At 42.6% G+C, this 23613-nt stretch overlaps 1 protein-coding gene across 3 annotated transcripts in view; it reads left to right on the top strand.

Annotated features, from left to right (window-relative positions):
* Positions 1-23613, top strand: part of LOC102569346 (putative N-acetylated-alpha-linked acidic dipeptidase) — a 49953-nt gene that overhangs the window by 10197 nt on the left and 16143 nt on the right. For 2 of the 3 annotated variants that reach the window (XM_019496404.2, XM_019496403.2), the window contains exons 5-10: positions 4761-4886; positions 9025-9211; positions 10539-10632; positions 19095-19193; positions 19817-19902; positions 21830-21949. In XM_019496404.2, coding sequence (XP_019351949.1) covers positions 4761-4886; positions 9025-9211; positions 10539-10632; positions 19095-19193; positions 19817-19902; positions 21830-21949 — 712 coding nt within the window. Of the gene's footprint in view, positions 1-4760; positions 4887-9024; positions 9212-10538; positions 10633-19094; positions 19194-19816; positions 19903-21829; positions 21950-23613 lie in introns of those variants that run through there. The other variant, XM_019496405.2, reaches the window with a different exon arrangement.

Genomic DNA, 23613 nt, shown 5'->3' with positions numbered 1-23613 from the left:
CATATGGGCTTGATACAAGAACCAATTAGGAAAATTCTCTGGCTTGTGTTACGCTGGTGATCATAGGAGATGACCGTAATTGCCCCTTCTAGCCTCAGTCTGTGAACATGTTAGTAAATGCATTTCAAACTGCTTCTGGTTCTTTTTTTCCCAGCATAAACAAAACCTTGGGGCATGCATCGTGCCACTTTTCATTGCTGTGCAGGGTATGGCTACCACAGTGATCAGTGCCTTCAAAATATCTAGGTAGATTTGATAGAAGATAACATGTAAATGTTATAAAAACCACTAAACGAAAGTCACTGTGTAATATGCACAATGTTGTTGTACCCCAACAGGATACAACCAAGAGTAGTAGGATTAAATTAAGGCTAGGTAACTTTAAGTTGAATATGGGGAAAGATTCTTAACACCAAGATCTAGTCAGGATTGTAGAACTGTTTCCAACAGAATATTAAAAAAAACTAACTGGACAAAATCCAGGAAAATATAAAGTGTATGAAGTATAGTTAGGGGATAGTCCAGATGATCTAAGGCATCATTTCTACCTCTCTAAGAACCCACTTTTCATTAGCAAGACAGTTTATAGACACAGTACAGCCTATATCCTGCTCTCAGTAAGATAGCAGAATTGGATGTAACCAAAGTACTGGCTGCCAGGCCTCGCCCTACACTTAGGAGTGTTACCAGCAAAACAGAGTGGATTAAGGAAGTGAAAAAAATCTCATTCCTAATTGGCATTGTTGTTCTGGCAAAACTGCTGGAGTTGTGCAAGAAAGCCCTTTGGTGTTGGAGATGATTTAATTCAAGGTCTTGTTATATGGTAATTTCGGCAGTTTATGGAGCTCTTAACTCCTCAGTTTTGTACATGTTAACACCTTCAAGTGGTTTTAAGCACTTGTTATATAGCTCAAAGTTGCGCTGCTCCAGGGCAGGATTCTCTTGGACTTGTACTACCCAGCTCAGGAGTAGGACCATTCAAGTGTGGCCAGTGCCCACAGATATGCCACCCAAGTTGAAGTCCTCCAGCATCCCAGGATCTCTCACACCCCTGCCCATAGAGCAGGGGTAGAAGCCTGCCCTGGCTCACCAGTCCTCCAGCTCCTAGCCCTGCCCCTGCTCACCACGCCTCTGGCGGCAAGTCACAGCTGTGCAGATGGGGGCTAGTCAGAGAAGGTTTCTTGACTAAGGGTATGACTGCTCCAAACTCTAAGCTAGCACTAACACTGATCAGCATATGTGCAGCTCACAGCATAATGTAACAAGGCCCTCAGAAATGTGATAGAAATTACACCAATAAAAAAGAATGATGTCTTCAGTGCCAAGGGCTTGCTCTGGCATTGACAAGAGTCGTATGTACAAGAATATTTAGAAAAAAATACCCCACAACTGATTTGAAAAACTGTTTTCCCCATGTAGGAGTGGGAAGCAGCAGACCTTTATTAGGTTAGAGCAGATTCCTAGTTATCGTATGGAAATGAATTGCACAATGCTCCTTGTCTTTGTTTCTCTAAAAAGCTTCTGGTTTCAAAACTACAGTAGCGTTAGAAGTGTGAAGGAATGTTAAGCACAGCATGTGGCATCATAAATTCAAAGAAGACCATTAAAAGAAATAAAGAAATCCTGTGGCATTACAATATTGAAATTTAAATTAATGTGCCAGAGAGAAAAGGAATTAGCTATTTAAATTAATTCAAGTCCATAGGGCCAAATTCTGTTTTTAATTTCCACAATTATAACTCTGACTTCTATGCAGTTGCCTCAGATTCAGATTAGAAAGCAAAATCTGTCCCTGGAATACACTAGGTGTCGGGTATAAATTGTACAGAAAAACAAAGTTTACTTTACTTGATGTATGAACGCTAAATTTTGGTAGAAAAGACAGATAAAAAAAAATAAAACCACTAACATAGTGTAAATGCTGAAAAGCGGGAAACAGAATAAAGTCTCTGGAATAAAGCCTCTGTCTTAGCCTGTCTGATAGCACTCAGTGAAAAATTAGACCCATAATATCTGATCTGGAACCCGCTGATCACAGCCCCTGTAGAAAACTGTGTGTAGTGCTACCGCTAACAACATCCTAGCACAGTGAGCGTAGCAGCCAGGAGGACCTGCACACCAAGTCCTCTGACAATTTAGCATTGGAGAGAGATCTCCATTGGCAGCAGCTTTCAGATTTATGAAGTCATTCAGTTGAACCTCTTTCTTAAGCTATTGCTTCAGGCTCTCTGAAGACCACTGCACTGATTATACTGGAGTTACATTTTAAGAATGTTTTACTATCACGACCCAAACATCACTCAAGGTTAAGCGGCTGGAATCGGAGGCTGCGTTTACAAATTAGTAAGGAATTAGCAGACGGAATTTGCCACCTCATAAAGTAAGTTGGCCATTGGCAACAAGCAAGTTGGCCCTCTGCAATCTACAATTAAGTTTACATTGTTTTGCAAGCTTTTGTAAGAGTTCCCACTGAGTTCTTATCATTTGCAATTTTCCAATTTTGAAGCAGCATCACTAGTAGCTGCAATGGGGATTTCCTTGTATTACTAGCAGATTCTACTGCAAATGATCACAATACTCTAAAGCAGCTATGCTATTTGAAGCAAGTTGAGAAGAGGGGGCTTTCCAAGAAGTGGTAAGGAATCCCAAGTAAAGCCAGTTTGTTACATAATGTGTTAAATTACCTCTTTTGTTATATATAGTTTTGTAAGTCCAAACGTTAAGTAAATATAAATTCCTGTGCAATATCCTAAGGAGATTTTTTCTCTCCTTTCATTCTTGGTTACATTTTAAATCATACTTAACTGTAAGGATTTTATTTCAGAACAAATCAGGATAGTGTATTCATGTAGCACTGTCTGTGTTTGTTTAATTAAGGAAATTAAAAAAGAAAAAGAAAAACTAAAGGATTATATGACCAGGTTGCAGCTATAAAATTTAACTTGCATGATGACTTGGCATATCCTTTCATTGTAGAACAATTTTGCTGATTGTGGAAGCCCAGCAGGCTACCATTAATTGGTATAATTATGAAATCCAATTATGAAAGCACACAAATCAGCATTTTGTACTTGGTCAACAAATACAGGAGGAGAAAAATATTAGGTTTCTTTTGTCCTACATATTTATAGAAAGGATGTTGAGAGAATTGGCCAGGTTCCCCTTGGATTTACAATGGTTTGAAACCAGTACAATTCTCTGGATTTTAATTGAGGGAGGTATCTTTAGTTTGGGAAGAGAATCAAGCCCTTAGAACAGTTTCAGGAAACCCTTATGATGCGTCATCTTCATTTGGACAAACCTCTGTGTGATCTGGGCCAGAATTTCAAATTTCAGAATTTCAGTCCAGGTCTACTTTAGACAGAAGTCACCGTACAGAGTAGGATTAAAGTCACTAAGGTATAAAATTAAAGCAGTGTGACCCAGGTGATCTTAAAACATGCTAGTGCTGTAATGCAAGTTCCAGATGCACGCCTCTGAGCACAGAGCTTCGCTTGGGAGAGAGGTGATTTCATTGGAATTACAGGGAAATGTAAGTATGGATATTCATGGTAATTCTAATGTGCCTGGCTCACCATCCAGCTCCTACCTCATTACTTCTCTTTGGCCTCCCAGGGTTTGCCCACAGTCATCTCACCTGCCACACTTTGACCTTACAATTGCCCCAGGAAGCAGGAGTGGGTTTTAGAATAAGCTCTTGTCAGGGCTGAGGCTTCTTCCAGCCTTGGCCCATATTAATCTACCTGGGTTTCTTCCACCCACTGCATCAGAATGCCAGGCTTGCAAACCCAAGCTGGTCCTCAAAACTGCAGGCCTCTCTGCCTCCTGCTTGCACCCCTTATGGGTGCTGGGCTTGCCGTCTCAGTCTTTGCTGCCAGATGTTCAGTCCTCCAGCATACCACAGTCCTCCTTCCAAAATGCTCAGGTCTCTGCTGTACACAGCTCACTGGGTTGCAGTCCCTGGGCTGGGTGCTCCTGCAGCACCCAGTGGCCTCCAGTCCTCCCCTTACAGCCACACTCAGTCCCCCAGTTTAAACAAAAATAAGAAGTATGAGCATCTGCTCCCAAAACAAAGTTCACACAGCACAAGCTCCCCTGCTGGGGTTCATTTCACCTCGCAACAGTACCAACACAAAGGTTGAAAGTACTTCTGTCCTGGTGCTCAAAGCACAGGCTTCCTTTTGCCCACAAACTAGCTCCTACACCTAGACTGCACCTTCTGGGACAAACCCTGGGCTTATAAGTCTCTCCCTGGATCACCTGACCCTCTACTTCCAGCCCAGGCCTGCCAATCACTGCCTGTACCTAGGACAGGCACCCATTTTATTTAACCTCCCTTTTTGCTATGAAGTCTGTTCAAGGAGTTGGCTGTTCTGTAGGTTCCCTTCCCCTCCTGGGTATTGGGGTAGGGAACTGGTTACAGTAGTGCATACAGATGTAGGCTTGCTCTTACAACTAAAAAACTTCTTGAAATGCAAGCATGAAGGGTATTAATGTATAGATTTGGGAACCTCTCTCATTTGCTGTACTAATGTGCTATTGGTGTTTAGTACCTTCAGCTTCCATCGACTTGAATGGGAGTTGAGTATATACATATAGTTATACAAAAGCCTGTATAACTAGCACTTGGCCACTGAGGGAACGCATCTCAGACTTTATAACATAGGCAGTACAACCCAAGTTCATTGCTCCCATGCCATCTGCTTATTAGATCATGTTCTTAGTCACCCTTGTTTCCACTTGTGCCTCTTGTCTACTAGGGTGAGTTAGTGTATGTCAATTATGGCCGCACTGAAGACTTTTTCAAACTGGAGAGAGAGATGGGAATCAACTGTACGGGAAAGATTGTTATTGTCAGATATGGGAAAATCTTCAGAGGAAACAAGGTAATGTGCCTGATATAAAATATCCATCTGTGCTTAGTTTGTGTTTCAGGTATGCCTCCTCTGTGGCTGACATACGCATTTTAGATCTTTTGGAGATCTTAGAGTAACTGAGTTTGTTATTGAACTGTGTTCAAAGAGGATTTTGGACTATGAGACACACTTTCATAGGAAAGTAGGGCTGGAAAGGACTGTCATTCACTCCAGCCCTCTACTCAGGGCAGGATCATCCCTGACTAAACCATCCTAGTCAAGTGTCTACATGACCTGCTCTTGAAAATTTCCAAGGATGAAGATTCTTCAACTTCTGTGTCCAATACTTAACCACCCTCACAGTCAGAAAGTTCTTCCTAATTGCCAACCTAAATATCCCCTTCTGCTATATAAAACCATTAGTGGTAGTCTGTTCCCCTACAACAACTGAGAAAAGGCTATCTTCATCCTCTTTATAACTGCCCTTCAGGAATTGCCCTGCTATCAAGTTCTCCCTCCATCCCCAAGTCTTCTCTTCTCCAGACTACATCCCTAGCTCTTTCATATGAGCACATTAAAATAAACAAATATTACTCATTTCTCCAGCCATCTGCTAATGCTAGAATATTCCAAAATATGGGTGATATGCTTGTAACACACATGCAGCTTCCCAGCTAAACTGCTGTAAAATGAATGTAACATCTTTCTGCTTAAAGATTCCCCTGAAATAAGCAGGGAATGATCCAAAAGAGGATTTATTTTAAGCGTCCTATTTATCCACATATGCCCATATCAGATGATAATGGGGAACAAATGCTTTAAGAGTACATTAGTCCAATTCTTTTCTAAACTAAGATTTTTTTTTAAAAAAAAACCCTACTGATTTCTCCTAATACTTCAAGTTCAATTCAGGAAACATATTAAGCACATGCTTAACTTTAAACATATTTAAGGGTATTCCTGAATGGGGATGTGTTTTTGAATGAGGGCTATATTTGTTGCCTATTGCAAAGCAGAAGCAGAGGATTCAGTGTTAAATAGGGTGTGTGTCAGATGGGGAATGGGAAGTGTGAGGGTTGGGTAATAGCAATGGAGAGAGGGTCTGGACAGCTGTTGGCAAGACCAAAGTGGAACCAGGTGATCCTGTCACTGAGCAATCATGAGCAGAATAAAGAAATCTGAATACTAATGCCATGCAAAATAAGCAAATGAATTCTTAATAAGCATAGAACAAAATCTTATTATAATTTATGGCAGTGGAGCTGATTCCCCACTATGCTATGCTGGACATATAGAGTTGGTGTTGCTTGGTACACACAAAGCCTGTTCTCCAGCACATCAAGATGTTTGTATCTGTTCTCCCTGTGGGCACAGGGTTGGGGCAGTCAGAGGGAGAAAGTCACTGTTGAGACCCACACCTATGTATATCCTGGCTCTAATTAGTACTGAAGTCAATGCTAAAAAGTTCTCTCAACTTGAATTTCAGCAGGATTACACTTCATGGGTAATTTACATGTTTACTCAGAGACTCGAATGCTGACTTTAAATGAGGACACCAAATTTGTGATATTCCCTTCAGGAGTATTTTGTGCCCTACTATAAACAAGCATTCAATACTTGTTTATACAGTTATCAGTCTCATGTATAAAATATCATACAACTAATGTAATATAATATTCAGAAATTATTCTGCATTTAATAATGCTTTTTTGGTCCTAGGATATACAGAAACCCGTTGGATAGAAAAGGCTTATAAAATAAGAGAGGGCATTGTTTTTATAGCATTAATTAAAATTAAATTAAAGTCATCTCACACGGTGTAATGTGCAGCAGTTCTAAAGCTTGGAAATTACATGGCTTAATTGTCACTAAAAGGAACAGCAAATAAACTAATTCCTGTGTCAACGCATGTGGGAAATGCTGTGTCTTCTAGTGAAAAATTAGTTCATGCATATCTGGTGGAGTGACTGCACTGTCAGATTATATTTAAATTGATTAAGAATAGGGTAGGGGATAAAGGCAAACAGTGCATTTCCTGGTCACCTATGGTAGCTTTTGATTAAAATACCTGGATCCTGAAACTGAGTTGCGGATTATTTGCCACTCATATACTATTCTGGTATGTGTTATCAGGCAGCAAAATTATTTAGAAAGCTAGGATGAGATAGATGGCATCTCAAAACCAAATCAGCTGGCAGAGTTAAGCAGTGATGCTGTTTACCAAAATAATGAATATGAAAACACTTCCCTGTATGAAACAATACACAGAATAGGCTTTTTTGCCTTTATAAGATGAAAGTACACCATTACTCTTCAGTTACACTGAGCAGCAGATTTGAGCCCTTAAAACTGGGCCAGATGCAGCCCGTCAGGCCATTCTATCTGGCCCGTGGGGCCCCTAAAAAAATTTAGGAAATTAATATTTATCTGCCCCTGGCTGCCTGTTATGTGGCCCTCAATGGCTTGCCAAGATTCAGTAAGTGGCCCTCCACCCGAAATAATTGCCCACCCCTGCCTTAAAATCATCTATTTTTTCTTTCTAGTATGATTTATGATCTAGAGACCTCTCAGGAGATCCTCGGAGTAAATACATTTCTTACCAGCTAAAAATTCAGCTTGTTTCCATACTGCTTAAACATTTTTTATTGTTCACTCAACATTTCATTAGTCAGGTGGTTGCTTTTGTCTGGGTGGCAAGATACCAACTAGATTTATGGTTGGTGCCATCATGCTCTGGGGAAGGTTGGTCCATGTTGGTCCACTTATCTCTTGGCTAGGATTCAAAGAAGCAACAAGTCTCTAATATTTGTGTTGTATCAGCTTTTCAGCAGGGTACCAAACTCGAAAGGGAGTTGCATGATGTAAGAAAATTATGGGCCCTGTTCTGTTTGGCCTAAAGGCTTTTGAGGCTAAATTCTGTTTCACTTCATGCACATAAATGGTACATACTCAGCCACATAAATGCAGTTTTTGATGCTTACACACAATTTGGGATTTTATTTTTCTCTGTGAAGAATTGTCTTGCATGCATGCCGCCTGGAAATAGCATGGAGAAGGAGGACCTGCTCATAAGTTGAGTATGAACCAACAGTGCACTTTTGTTGTGGAAAAAAAAGGCCAGGTTGTATTTATAGGAGTGTCACTTGCAAATTAAGGGAGTGATTCTTCTGCTCAAATACCTGCAAGGCAGTTACAGGGGCTGCTTACAGACTTTAAAAGAAAAGAAAAAACAATGCGCTTTACCGGAAGAAGCAGCACATTAGTTCGACCCAGCTCTGCAGCATCTATATAGATTAGGAGCTTCAGCAGGGCTTTTAGGCACATTTATGTAAAGCTGATGCATTCAGCTATTAGATAAAAGTGCCCACAAATCCCCACTAAAGTAGCCAATCTATACAGACGTTGGGTGAGCCGGGTCCAACTAATGTGATGTCTCTTCTGGGCATGTGCCGAGCTTGGCATGGGAGCGCACTGAATTTAAAGTAAAGCACCATTTTGTTGCGGGGGGGGGTTCAACCTCTGTAAGCAGCCAGAGAGGATAGAGATCAGCTTTTCTCATTGGCCACAAGGGCCAGGACTAAGAACAACAGCCTCAGGCTGTGGCCAGGAAAATTTAGGTTGAAGATTTAGAGGAAGTTTCTCGCTAATTTTCTAATGTTTCTATGATTCTATGACTATAAGGTAGTCAAGCACTGGTACAGGCTATCTAGAGAAATGTCCATCCTTGGAAACTTTCAAAATACTTGGCTGGGATGGTATTTAGTCGGGGATGATGCTGCCTTGAGAAGGAGGCTGGATGAAATGACTTTGTGAGGTCCCTTCTAGCCCTACTTTCCTATGAACCTGCAAGTGCCATGTCGACCCAAGGGAAATAGAATTTAGCTCTTCATGATATTCACATCGTGTCAAGGGGCACTTCAGTGGATGTCAATGTGATTTATAACCCTTTCCATTGTTAGAGAAGTGTTAAAGAGTCTCAGAGTAAATAAGAATCTGATTCTAAGACCTGTCACAATTTCTGCTGTCTTTTTTAGTCAGGTCCTTCAATGCAAAGAAACAGAGTCTATTCTGGGAAAGGCTAAGCATTTTCCACACCCATTGGGACTAGGGTCTGGAGAGCTCAGGACCTGGCAGAGGACTAAATGGGGAATGGGGATGTGCTTTTCAGGTGAAAAATGCTGAACTGGCTGGTGCCAAGGGAGTCATTCTGTATTCAGACCCTGCTGACTATTGTGCCCCTGGGGTAGATCCCTATCCAAAAGGCTGGAACCTCCCAGGAGCTGGAGCCCAGCGTGGGAACGTTTTGAACCTGAATGGCGCAGGGGATCCCCTCACACCAGGTTACCCAGCAAAAGGTAAGTAATGTCGCGAGTCATGGTAATCTTGTTGATGAAATCGCGGTGGTCTCAATAGGTCCAGACTGGCTGGATCTCAGGAGTGGATGGGAGCAGACTATGAGATAGTTCTTGTCCTTTGGAACAGATGGACATAAATCCATCAGCTCTTGCCATTGCACAAAGGAAATAGCGTCCATCTTTTGTTTCATTTCTGCATGGGACACTCTCATATGAAGGAAAGCCCAATCTTCCCCCAACCTATTAATGAACTGTGTTCAGCAATGGCTTCCAAATTGGGGAATGTTACCTACACAAAAGATTGTGGCTGGCCAGAAAATAAGAATTTTGTGAGGAATTTCAACATTTGCTTTTGTTCCACACCAAAACAAGAACGACACCTTTCTAATTGTTTAATGGAAGAACGGAAAGAGACCACAAGAGCACAATAGTTAAGGCACTCACCTAGGACATTGGGGACCCAGGTTCAATTCTGTGCTCCACATGAGGCAGAGAAAGGCCTTGAACTAGGATCTCCCATGTTCCAATTGAGTCCTTTCACCCACATGATATTGGTTGTTCACCTTTCTTTATGGTTCTTGGCAAAAAATTCTGGACTTTAGTGTCACAACTGTAGCATGGGCAGAGGTGCCTAGTAGTTAGGCTCAGGATCAGTGGTCTAAGTCCAGAGCCAAAGTCAAGGTAGGGTCAAAGGCAAGGTCAGCATACTGAGGTCATGAACAGGGCCATGAACAAGTCAGTCAAGGAGCCCGAATCAGGAAGCTACAGCTTACATCACAGTCAGGAACTGACCCTGTGGTAACATAGGTCCAAAGCCAGAGAGTGATACTAAGAGCCCAGGATCAGGGAACAAGAGCTGGCACCACAGTCAAAACAAGGTGTTGGCATCAGGACAGTCTGTGAGGTCATTTGGAAACTTATACAGTTTGCCACACTCTGCCCTTTTGGTTTCAAAGCTGTTTGGGACATGGCCAGCTTCCTGCCTGCCCAGCAGCCAATGACTGGCTACCAGGATGACTCTTTTCCAGCTTGACTGGTGGCACGCCAAACAAAGCAAACACAAAAAGGAACTTTCTAGAGAGAAACGCTTAAATTATACAATCCCAAGCCAGTTTTAGATGCAGAATTGTGGACACCAAAGGAGAATCTGGGAAAAGCCTTTCTGAAAAACGTGTTTCTGCAGTGTAGAAAATATAGTGTTTTGTAGAAATGCCAAGCTCAGTTCTAGGGTGGCAGGATAATTATCCCTAAATCCTTGGCACAGCGAGGCTAGAAGTCGTATGAATCGCTCCTCTGCATTGCATACAAAGTGGCTCTCTGGTTCCAGAGTACACCTATCGGTATGATGAAGCCAGTGGTGTAGGTCTTCCAAAAATTCCTGTCCATCCCATTGGTTACCATGATGCTGATGAGTTACTACGGTAAGTACAAGGGGAAGGGAAGGAGGGCAAAGGGAAACTTTCTTAGATTGTTTTTCAAAGTGTTGAAGTATTTGGAAGGAAGGAGAGAAAATAATTCCTATCATTCCTTGAGCATGTTCACTAAAACCACATGCTTTTCATCCAGGCTGTCCAGCTTCTTAGTGGCTGGGAGCTGCGCACTGTGGGAGTTGCACCAGCAGGACCACAGGCCCCCCTTACCTCCCTGGCTGCAAATTCCCCTGGCACTGCATTGGCAGGCAGCTCTCCCTCCACATGCACTGCCTTGGCTGTCAGCTCACCCTTTGCACCATGCCACAAGGTTCCCCTGCACTCCAGGCTGTGGTGAGCTGTGCTGCTCTGTCCTGGGTTTGGGGGGCTGGAAGTGAAACCAGAGCCGGGACAGGGAGCCTGTAGACCCCAGCTGCAGCAGCAGGCAGAGCGATGAGAGGGATGTCAGCTAGGAGAAGCACAGGGCCTCTGACCCCTCGTAGGCCGCATGGGTTGTGTATGCCACCGGCTGAATAGCCCTGCTTTATATGATGACGTCCTCCAGGAGAAAAAAATAAGGAAGACAGTTATTAGATATTTATTACCATATATTGGGTTCGTACTCAGAGATCTGGACATGAACATTTGTAATCGATCATAATAAATACAGTAAGCAGTTCACTGAAGTTATAAGATGTACCTTAGTTTGGATAAGGTAAGTGTAATAATTACTGGGACTACCTGATCATGCACACTCAACTAAGCCATCCATTAATGCTATGAAAAGCACCCTATTTAGAAGAAAATGCTCCATTCACTACCACTAGATGGACGGTACTCCCCAGCCAGAATGAATGCGTAGTGATGCAGGCCAATGCTGGGACCCAGTATTAAATTGATTCTGTAAAATTCTCACCTACATGTAGAGTAAAACTAATCTGCTTGTAGTTTCTAGCCTAGACCAATCAGTGTAATAATAGCATGTGCAATTATGCAGTCAGAGTTACTGACTATTCCCCTGCTTAATGGTTTGTATTGGTCAAACAGTTCACCTATATATTCAGTTAGTCATCCAGAAGTCTGGTGTTGGGATGGATGTAACAATCAGGTTTTGCCTTTTGGTTTAGTATGAAGTATTATTCTTATGATTTCTGGGTTTTTGGTTGTAGCCGTGTTGGTTTAAGGACATGGACAGGCAAGGTTCTTTGAGTGATATCTTTTAGTAGACCAACTGAGTGGCTGGAGAAAATGTTTTAGGCAATCTTTCAGGTGCAGTCACCCTTCTTCAGGCATAGGAAATCTCTGCTGGTCTGAGACTCCAAGGAATGAGAGAAGCTAAAAGTGTAACAGTAGGTCAGTGAAAATGTAAATCCTGTCACACTTTCTGCATCCCTCATTCCTTTTTTCCTGATCTCCTACTAATTCCTTTTTCACTGCCAACTTCTTTCTACCTTGTATTCTATCACCACTGTCTCCTTTTGGCCTTTTTTTCCCCTGCCTGCTTCCCCCTCCCTTACCTGTTTTGCCTTTTGTCTTTCTGATTTCTACCTATTTACATCTTCACTGACCTCCTGTTACTTTTAGCTTCTCTCATTCCTTGAAGTCTCAGACCAGCAGAGACTCACAGTCCCTATGCCTGAAGAAGGGTGACTGTGCCCAAAAGCTTGCCTAAATTTTTTTTTTCCAGATACTCAGTTGGTCCAATAAAAGATATTATTCAAATAACCTTGCCTTTCTTAAGATTTGAGATTTATGTTATAGTAGTGCTCAGAGGCTCTCGGAGCATCACTGAGATGGCTCTTCATTTTTCAAACCCAGATGCAAGTAATGTATAATTCTATTAAACTCAAAAAAACAAAGCTCATATATATCATTACTCATATACGCAAATATCCACAATGGAGGCAGATGTTTTCTTTGCTCCAAATAATTTACAGTAGTTTATGTATATGTATAACCATCATTTATATATACTTTCATGTTACACGTTAATTTTTATAAGTCCTATGCAAACTAAAACTCAGTAATCTTTAAGCAATAGCATTTAATGTGGTTGTGCGTCAGAGGTTTAGGGAGCAGCAGTAAAGGGGACACTGTGTGCTGGTACATATTCTTCAGCTTATTCTTTCTTCTTGGTCTCTGCTCTACAGCAGTGCTTTTGCTCTCTCTGTCTCTCTCTCTCTGCCTTGCAGGAATCTTGATTTGAACCAGAAAAAAGCCAGCATTCAGAGTTGAGAACAAAAAGCTTAACAATCGTACTCACAAATATCTTGGCAGGGGTATTTGAAAAATTAGACCATGAGGGTCATTACTGGCAATGCTCACATGAAAATCCTGGAGCCCTGGGGATGTTATAAAATTTTGAACTCACTGTCGCCCACACTCAATTGTAAGTCTTCTGTACACAAACTATAATAAAACAATGAGAGGGCATTTTTAAAAAGCAAAAAAAAATTTTTTTAAGAATCCACAATGTAACTTCTTGTTAATTTGCTCACTTTGAGCAAAAAATTTCAATAGGGCAAAATGGCCTAGGAAGCTAAATCACATTGGCTCTCAGTAGGACCTCATCTCTTAAGTCACTTATGCCTTTGCAAAGCCCACTCCTTTATCATTTGTCTTTCATACATTGTTCAGCTACTGGGCCTTAATCTTTTCTTCACCTGGTAGAATAGATTCTTTCTGCACAGTAACTCATAATACATTTCCTACCTGTGAATAAGGCAAGACAGACACCTCCTATTTGGTTTGGTTTTACAAAGCCTGTGTAACTCTGAAGTGCTACAGAAATAGAAATGTTACAACACTTCTAGACTGTTTGCACGAAGCTGTCAGCCTCAGGTTTACCTTTAACTCACTTATAACAGTTCTTTATGTTTGTTTCAGTCATTCTGGGCCAGATTCTGTCTCTTGTAGTATGTGCATGTTTTCCACGGGTGCATTTAAGAACCATCCATTGGCATGCAAGGGTGCAATTAGGTTGCCTATTAGGGCTGTGCAAAATTTTGACTGCCGATTCCTTTTGGAGGTGTTTCGAGTGTTTTGATGCTCAAAACTTAGATTCTGAAACAAAACGGGAGACATGTCGAAATGTTCAAAACAAAATCAAGCAAGTCAAAATGTTTCAAAGGTGTTTCGGCGTTTCAAAGGTGTTTTGAAGCTGGGCTTGTGGGGAAAGAGAAAGTAAGGAGAGGGAGTGGGGAGAGAGGGGGAACAGACTGACATCTGTACCTGGCTAGTGTCTGCCAACCTCCATCCTTGACAAAGTCTTTGAAAAAATTATCAAGGCTCACATTTGTGAGAGCCCGGCAGGACAAATTATGCTGAGGGGAAACCAGCACGGGTTCATAGCAGGCAGATCGTGCCTGACCAATCTAGTCTCTTTTTATGACCAGGTTACGAAACGCCTGGACACAGGAGGAGGGGTGGATGTCATATACTTAGACTTCAGGAAGGCCTTCGATATGGTATCCCACCCCATACTGGTTAACAAGTTAAGAGGCTGTGACTTGGATGACTACACAGTCCGGTGGGTGGCGAATTGGCTGGTGGGTCGCACCCAGAGAGTCGTAGTGGATGGGTCAGCTTCGACCTGGAAGGGTGTGGGCAGTGGGGTCCCGCAGGGCTCGGTCCTTGGACCGATACTCTTTAATGTCTTCATCAGTGACTTGGACGAGGGAGTGAAATGTACTCTGTCCAAGTTTGCAGATGACACAAAGCTATGGGGAGAAGTGGACATGCCGGAGGGCAGGGAACAGCTGCAAGCAGACCTGGATAGGTTGGACAAGTGGGCAGAAACCAACAGAATGCAGTTCAACAAGGACAAATGCAAAGTGCTGCACCCAGGGAGGAAAAAAGTCCAGCATACCTACTGCCTAGGAATTGACCTGCTGGGTGACACGGAAGTGGAAAGGGATCTTGGAGTCCTAGTGGACTGCAAGATGAACATGAGTCGGCAGTGTGACGAAACCATCAGAAAAGCCAACGGCACTTTATCGTGCATCAGCAGATGCATGACGAATAGGTCCAAGGAGGTGATACTTCCCCTCTATCGGGCGCTGGTCAGACCGCAGTTGGAGTACTGCATGCAATTCTGGGCGCCACACTTCAAGAGGGATGCGGATAACCTGGAGAGGGTCCAGAGAAGGGCCACTCGTATGGTTAAGGGCCTGCAGACCAAGCCCTACGAGGAGAGACTAGAGAAACTGGACCTTTTCAGCCTCCGCAAGAGAAGGTTGAGAGGCGACCTTGTGGCTGCCTATAAGTTCATCGTGGGGGCACAGAAGGGAATTGGTGAGTATTTATTCACCAAGGCGCCCCCCGGGGTTACAAGAAACAATGGCCACAAGCTAGCAGAGAGCAGATTTAGATTGGACATTAGGAAGAACTTCTTCACAGTTCGAGTGGCCAAGGTCTGGAACGGGCTCCCAAGGGAGGTGGTGCTCTCCCCTACCCTGGGGGTCTTCAAGAGGAGGTTGGATGAGTATCTAGCTGGGGTCATCTAGACCCAGCATTCTTTCCTGCTTATGCAGGGGGTCGGACTCGATGATCTATTGAGGTCCCTTCCGACCCTAACATCTATGTATCTATGAAACTGTCCCTGAGGTCCCTTCCAATCCCAGTGCTCTGGGGGAGGGACCTAAAAAGTTTAATAACAGCATATAAGCCTGTGAGTGCCTAAGCTGTCAGCCTGTCTCTTGCCAGAGAGTAGCATCTGAAAGGCACTGACTCTGACTGCTTCCTAGCTGTTACTGTCTGGCTAGGGAGTGTGTCTTCTACTTGCAAAGGATTGGATAGGATACAGTTTACACTGACAGCTTAGCTATACCAGCCTAACTGCAATACTACTATTGTTATCCCTATATCATTTCTTTTTTTTTTCTATATCCATTCCTTTGAAATTATTCTTTTTTTTTAACCCGAAGAAAAAGAAATCTGTGTTTTTCCTGACAGCATGATTGCTGGGCACTGTTCAGGAAAGCTGGGCGAACAGAAAGCAGGGCATGTTGTAAGGATCAGTAGACAGAGGTGCTGGTGAAGAGAGTCAGGGAGGCAGAAGGGCAGGAGCAGGGGGACATGGAAGAGGGGGATCCACTGTCCCATGCTAGCATGCCATTCACTAACCAGTCTCCTCCTCCACCACAGGTGGTGCCAATGTGGGCCAGGGGCATGGCTTGCATGGTGGGATCCAGAGGCACCAGATCCCACCATCAGGCGGGTAGTGCTCAGGCCTTGGTGGCTGCCTATCTCGCCAGGGATGTGGAACTGCTGCTGTGTGACCCCTTGGCCTGCTGTGCAAGCTGCAGCCAGATGTGGCAGGATCTGGCCCTGGTTGCCCAGGAACACCTGTCCTGTCCACCGACCAGCGTTCTAAGCGAGAGGGTGTTCAGCATTGCTGGTGGTATAGTGACACCCTACCACACCTCTTTGGATCCTGGTTTGGTGGAGCAGCTGGTGTTCCTCAAGGTGAACCTCCCACTGCTGGGGTTCTCCAAGCTCCAGGTGCAGACGGACTGAGTGCCACCCTCCTCACTCCATCTGCACCTATTTCCTTTTAGTTTCTGGTTTCCAAACCATTTAATGTTCCACTCTCAGAGCTGGAGGCGACACTCATTGCATTACCAGCCAGCAGGGGAAGAACATGTACCTTCTGAGCTCCTGTGCCAGGACGAACTTGGATCTATGAGATGGGGCTATGGGGAAGGAGGAGGCCCCAAGTCCTGGGCATGACCTAAAACTGCACCCTGCCAGGGTAGGGAGGTCTGGTGGGACTGCCGGTGGTGTGGCAGCCCCCAGGAAATGCCAGGACCGAGGACCTCCCTGGTGAAAGGTGGTTAGGAGGCACCTTTTAACCTCCATCTACCACATGTACACACAGTCCTGGCTATAGAAAGCCCAGACTCCTAAGATCTTTGAGAGGCCTGAGGTTTGTTGGTTGCAGTGGAGTTATGAGGCTCCAGGTGAGCTCAGCTTAGCTGCCTGGGATGCCATGTGTGAGGCATGGCCTGCAGTGTAGGGGAGGTACAGAGCTGTGGAATCACACACACGGACAAGGTTCATTGGGTCAATCAGATATGTTTTAGTAGACCAGCTGAATAGTTGGAGAACTAAATCTTAGCAAGCTTTCGGGTTGAAAAACCCTTTGTCAGGCTGAGGAAGCATCTGCAGGTGGTGCGTGTGCTTTTCCTGGATGGAAGTAATAGTAAAGAAGCCAGAGGCTGGCATGCAATGCAGGCAAGAAAGCTAGTCAGTGAAAATGGAGGCATCAGGGGGTGAGGGACAGACTGGGGTGGGTGGGGAGGAGAGGGGAATGTAGCAGGTAAAAGTGGAGCGGTATCTGGGGAGTCAGATGTCTGGCAGGTTGTAGCATGTTATAATTCCAATGTCTATATTGAGTCCATGAGTTTCTGTATCCAGGAGGTTTATGAAGTGAAGTTCATAGGCTTGTCTGAGAAACGTGTTTTGTTGCTGGCCACAAAGGAAGCTGAGGCTTGAGTTTCTTTTCTGAATTGAAGAGGTTTTCTTCGTGGGTGCTGGTCAAGTTCTCTGGCAAATTCCCTCCTGGAGTCCAGGGTAGTAGGCCCATGCCTGTGGGCTCTTTGCCCCACTTGCGCACCTGTGCCTTACACCTCTCTGTTGCACCTTGTAACTTTTGAATTGTTACTGGCCACAAAGGAAGCTAAGGCTTGAGTTTCTTTTCTGAATTTCGGAGGCTTTCTTCTTGGTTGTTGGCCAAGTCCTCCTGGTTTCTTCACTTTCTTTGACTAAAGCATCAGTTTGAGTATAGTAAGAGTTGTCTTCTGACTGGGATAAATACAGAAAACAAGTTCTGCAGGCCCATGTCATAGTCTTCTCACCCTTCTCCTGGTTACTGACCATGTCCCAGCAAATTCAGACTAGGGTACATGTCTTCTGACTTCTACCCACCCACCACTCTGTCTCCATGAGGCTTCTGTCTCCTTGAGTTGCTTCTCTGACTTGCAGAAGGAAGGAAGATTTTAAATAAATTATGATAACAAAAAGTAGTATGACAGAAGTGGGGATTTTCCTCCCCAGCACCTTTACAATATAAAATATTTTAAAACCTCTATAAAAAGGCACCTGCCTTCCACCCTCCCTCCCTCTCCCTTCCCCATCCACCCACCCACTCACAACCCGCTTCTGGCAGAGAACATTGTAATGCATTGCTAAAGTCTTTATAGAGTTGCTAAAGGCCCTGGGAGGTCCATGCTTGCTGCTGGGGGTGGGTGGGTTTGTTTGGTCTTCTTTCTTGCAAGAAATGCTGGATGCACACTAGCACTGGCCAAGCATTTGACCTCCCTCCATCCTGTCCATCCCTCCATAACAGTCCACCCTGCAACTTTCCAGGAATGCCATGACTCCATAGAAGTTGCACAGTCATCAGCTCTCTGAAAACCACCTCACCCATCCCCCCATTGGCCATGCATGCCATATAGACCAAAAGTAAAACACTGCTGGGACATGGCCAGTAACCAGGAAGGGCCAGTAACCAGGCTGGCTGCCTGACTGCCTTCCTCCCTCTCTCTCTCTCACCCTTCCACCATGCAGCCCTCCATCCATCCTTCACCAAGTGACATACTGCATGTGATTGGAGAAAGGGAACACTCACACTTATTATACAACAGCAGTTGCTTGATAGTAGTTATATTGAAGGGAATATCAAGGGATTATTCAAGGGATTTTGGGATCATATTGTGAATTGGTGTTTTATCTTATTGTATTGCATTTGCTGGCAGTGGCTGTACTGTAAAAAAAAATGTGTTCACCAGTTGACTACCAATGGCATTGTTGAGTAAAACAAAAACGTGTATTCTGTTTTAGCTCTATTCTTATATAGATCTTGAAAGGTCATAACCCCGCATTCTTCTTATGATGTCATATTTTTTTATTAAAAATATACTTTCCATGATTTATTTCTTCCCACAATGCTCATAGGGCATAAATATATGGTCTGGGTCTATGCTGAATTGGCACTTAAGAACATACTTAAAGGAAAAGAAATGCTAAAGAGTTTTGGTGATTCAGGGCCAGAATATCTAGCACACCTTTCAACAACTTCTTCTGATTCCCCCAAATCACATATATCGTTTAAAAGTGACACTTCATATTTAAATCATTTGGAGCAGCTGAACTATCTGCTAACACAAAATTAGTATGCCTGATCCTCATCTCTTTCCATTGAGATAAATCCATGCAGTTGATCTAGATTTACAGACCTAAATTTAAAGAACTGAATGTTGCCTGTAGACAGCAGAGCAACAAAAAGTCCCCTTGATGTTAGTGTCCTTCTCAAGTGTCCCTCTCCTTCAAATAACACTGTGGGGCATAGACTGTCTTTTTGGTCTGTGTTTGTACAGTACCTAGCGCAGTGGGGTCATGGTCCATCATGGACACTCAGGGGCAATACTTCAATATAAAGAATGAAAAATAATCACATTTATTTTTTCTAACAGAAACATGGGAGGACCTGCCCCGCCAGACAGCACCTGGAAAGGAAGTCTGAATGTGTCTTACAACATTGGCCCTGGGTTCATTGGGAGTTATTCTACAAGGTTAGTTTTGCTTTATATAAAAATAGTTTTCAGGGACAGGAACACACAGGTATAGCAGTGTGAGCCTTTGAACATCTGGCAACTTCATATTTTTCTTTGTTTTTAAGTGAAGTGAGGGTATTGGGCATGAGTTCTAGGATAAAGCAAATTCTAAGCAAAATGCCTGCAGATATATTTGATTTGCATGAAAATCCTCAACCTGTTCTTGGTTTAGACAGATCTTGGGATAAATTCATTTAAGAGGCTTCCCCATTTTGGCAGATTTTCTAACATACCTGGGATGTCTTAAGTCTTATAGTAAAAGTTTACTTTAGGTTTATTTTGAAGTAAGCTGGCTTCAGTTTTGAGTTGTGTTGCATGATGTAAAGTGAAAAGGAAATTTGCATTCTAATCTAAAGGTGACATTTTCCTGAAAAGCTGCTTTAGCAGCAATGCTGCATTTTTACTTTAGAGCAACTTCATTAAAATCTTTTTCTAGATTTGCTGCAGATTTTGCTGAGGCTAAAATTTAGCCCATAAGCACTCAATCTAAACAAGTTGCATCTTATACAATTTTAAGTGGATAGTGTTTTATTAGCTAACCTGATGACTTTTCTCTTTAAATTTGTTTTCTCGTGATCTAGAAAGGTCAGAATGCACATTCATAGTAATAATAAAGTGACAAGAATTTACAATGTAATTGGGACCATCAAAGGAGCAATGGAATCAGGTAAATGCATTTATCCTACAAATTACCTGAGTATGCAGTGAACTACAGATATAAATAATTAAGGATTGTAATTGCAAAGGGAGTACAAAGAAGAAGAGTTATCCTGAGATGTTCTGTTCTATCAGCCTTTCCATTCATACACACTGAGATGCAGCAATGTGCATAGAATTCAGGTTGTATCACTATAAAAGCTTTTTTCTAAGGGTGATCATGGTCTAGACTAGATTGAGCCATCACATCCAGACAAACAACATTATAACTAGAAAACACATCCTCTTGTCTTTGTTTGTTTGTTTTTAATGGGAAGATGGTATTTTGAGTTGTACAAATTTGCAACAAAAATGGAAACGTATCCACCATGATCTGAAAGCCCCTTTTTAAACGGATTTACAAACATTTATAGGGTGGGAAGATTATTTGATCTGCAACTGCAGTACCACCAGCTCTGGTTTGAAATACAGCTGTTTAGAACATTAGGTAACTCAGCAGGAAGTTAGTCTGTCTTTGATGGACGTCTTGTCAACTATGCCTCCCATTCTGGCTTGGATAACTCTCATCATGTTCTGTCATCTGGATAGGGATCCACTACATCTGTATCTTTGAAATGTTCTTAGTTTAAAACACGCATGAAGTACACATTTACATGTTGGGCCAGCTTTGACTTTGAAATGTATTATAGGCTTCCTCTATATCAGGGGTTTTCAAACTTTTTTTAATAAGCGTACCTCCAGCAGCCCCCTTTTTAATAAGTGTACCCCCGGGGGGGTGAGAGGCGGAGCGGTGGCAGCACAGCATCTGTGTGACCTTGCTCTCGTCCCTCCCCAGCCCTGCTCCTGTAAGGCAGTGGCATGGACCCCCGCGCACCCCCTGGGACCTTTCAAAGTCCCTCCAGGGGTACATGTACCCCAGGTTGACAACCCCTGCTCTACATGTTAAAGGTATTGTGCAATTAATTGGTGAATTGTGCAATTAATTGGAGATTAGCTACATGTGCAAAGTAGCTATCACACAACAAAAGTTCCAATCAGCTATAAAGTTAGACCTCCTGCTTTAATTTGCAGGAGTAGTAGGGTCTCCCCGGCTGCTGAGAGACCTGTCATCTGATGGGTCTCCCAGCCACAGGGGTGCACCATGCCTAGCGAAAAGCCCCAGGGTCTGGGGGTTTCACACATCTGCCATGATCCCTAGGGCTCCAGGGTGTGGGAAACTCCTAGGGTTGAAGGATCACCGTGGGACATGTGGCATGGCAGGATTATGTGAATCACATGTTAGTTCCCATTGCGCCTTTACTTGCATGTATAGAGGGGGCCATAGTAAGATGTAGAGATTTGTCTATCTATGGAATAACTGCTTTATTTCAGTTAATAGCTCTCTCTATGCAAACACTGAAATCTAGGAGGTGAATGTTGGTCTGATATAAATTTTTAAATGTTCGCAAAACTCGATAGTTTTCTTTTTTAGGGTTTTGTAGTTTGTTTTCATAGCTTCATAGTTGATAGGGTCATTTGTTTCTGTGATTTGATATTTCAGCTGAAGCTAGACATAGTAAATTAAAAGCCCAAATGATAAATAAAAACTATGCCTGTCAAAAAAAGGGTTTTATAAATACAACTAATTTTTAAAAAGCTGCGTCTGCTATGTATGTCTATGTCATTATTTTCTCAAATAAATTGCTGTCAACTTTTAATAGACAGTAACATAAGTAAGCTTGAAACTAGTTGCAGTTAAGCAGTAGAGTCTCTTTAATGTTTTTTTTCTACAGAGATTTAAGGATGGCTTCTGCCATTCCATCACATAGGACGTAAACTGTTGAGATAGAATATTCATTGTCTGGAAAGCTACATGAGATATTGATAAGCACTTTTCACTGGTAGTATTGCTCCAGAAAAGGCCCTCCTAAATAAATCTTCATAATTAATTTTTCCAGACAGGTACGTCATCCTGGGAGGCCATCGTGACTCCTGGGTATTTGGTGGCATTGATCCTCAGAGTGGGGCAGCTGTGGTTCATGAAATTGTGAGAAGTTTTGGGAAACTAAAGAAGGAAGGTAATGCAACCAAAGAATAAAGAAGCATATACAGATTTTGCATAGACAGAGGTCTAAAGGCTGTACCTGCTGTCTTCAGTGTAAATTGAGCAGGTGCCTGAAATTAGGTCTATGCCTAATGACTCTCATATGTCAAGACTTTACTCCTCCATATTTTGAATATGCTGTAAACTTTTCAGCTATCTATTGTGGGTATTAGGTCCCTGTAATTGTGTTGTGCAAGTCTCTCTGAAACTTTTGGCCTGGAATGTTTGCTTTGGCAAGAAATTAAATTATCTCATAATAAAAAGTACTGAGCTCTAATATAGCCCCTCCTACCTTCACCATGATTTTTCTCTTTTAATCACAATAACAAGTCTATCACTTAAGAATAGGTAATCAAAGTATTTTCTGTGATGGTATTTGCCTGCCAGATAGGCGAGATAAGGGAAGTAATATTACATCCAGTGGTAATTGTCTCGTGCTATTCAGGAAGTATACAGGAAGTCAAAATTAGATGCTCTTATGGTCCTTTCTTGCTTTAAAAATAACTCAGTCTATGGACTAACAGACCAAAAAAGAATCCAAAACTTCCAAATCAGCTAAGTGTAAATTAATTAAACCAATGTGAATGGTGAATCTGAATATTAATGCACAGATGAGTTACTGCAAGATAGATTAAGGTCAGGGGCCTACAGCATGTCAGTTAGTCTGCAGTAACTAGCCTTGTGCACATGCTTTTTCCCTTGAGAAATGAAAGATGACTGCATGTTGGCTTTCATTAGTGCAAGGTAAGGGTGTGAACATGGATGAGCAGGTACTGCCAAATACCCTTATTTCATGCTAACTTGTTTGTCTACACGCGACTTCAGGCACAGTGTGTGCACAGAAATATGCAGCCCAAATCCACAGAAGAACAAGCTTAAAAATACAAGATTCCTAGATATATCTAAGTGTGTTGAGTAACAGTAACACCTTTGTGATTCACTTGCCAGAACAGCCATTATTTCTTTTTATTCAATCAGAATTCCTTTTGAGAGAGGTTCGGAAATAAGTCAAATACTGTTTCGTGGTAGCTTGCTTTGCTCAGTCACTGGATTTAAAATCTATTAGAAGTTAATGTTGTTTCTGTCACTTCCTAGTTACTGAACATCATAGGAAACAATGCATAATGTAGCCAAGCAATAATGCGGGCCCAAAGGAGAGCTTTGATGAAGTGGACAGAGATAAAAACACATTGCAGCATACTTTATTCTGGTTTGCCTTGACCTCAGATCAAATGCTAAACCTTTCAGGGTGTAAGATCCTTGCGTAGAAGTCTGTCTGTTGAAATCATGTAGCGGGAGATATCAGGATTTCAAAGTTAGTGTTTGGGAAGAGGGTCAAGGAAATGACCACTGGTAACAGAATGGAACAAGTACTACAGTTCTCGTTTGTGTTAAACAGGACAGAAATCTGTATTGAGTAGGGCAGGTTGGAAAATCAGTAAAGATATTATCCAGAAAGTTAATACTGCCCGCTCTCCTATTTGCCAGTATGATGAAGTTTGTTAAATTTCAATCACCATGGATACTGAGTGAAAAAAGAATTCTATATTGGGTCTAATACTGTAATATAAGTAAGATTATAGAAACATTAAAGATTAGATTTCCTAAGCATTCCTTTTTCACCACTGATCATTCTTG

Source organism: Alligator mississippiensis, chromosome 1 (assembly GCF_030867095.1).
Source record: "Alligator mississippiensis isolate rAllMis1 chromosome 1, rAllMis1, whole genome shotgun sequence".
Lineage (NCBI taxonomy): Eukaryota > Metazoa > Chordata > Crocodylia > Alligatoridae > Alligator > Alligator mississippiensis.
The sequence above is the reverse complement of the archived record's forward strand: the minus strand, read 5'-3'. Positions and strand labels throughout refer to the sequence as shown.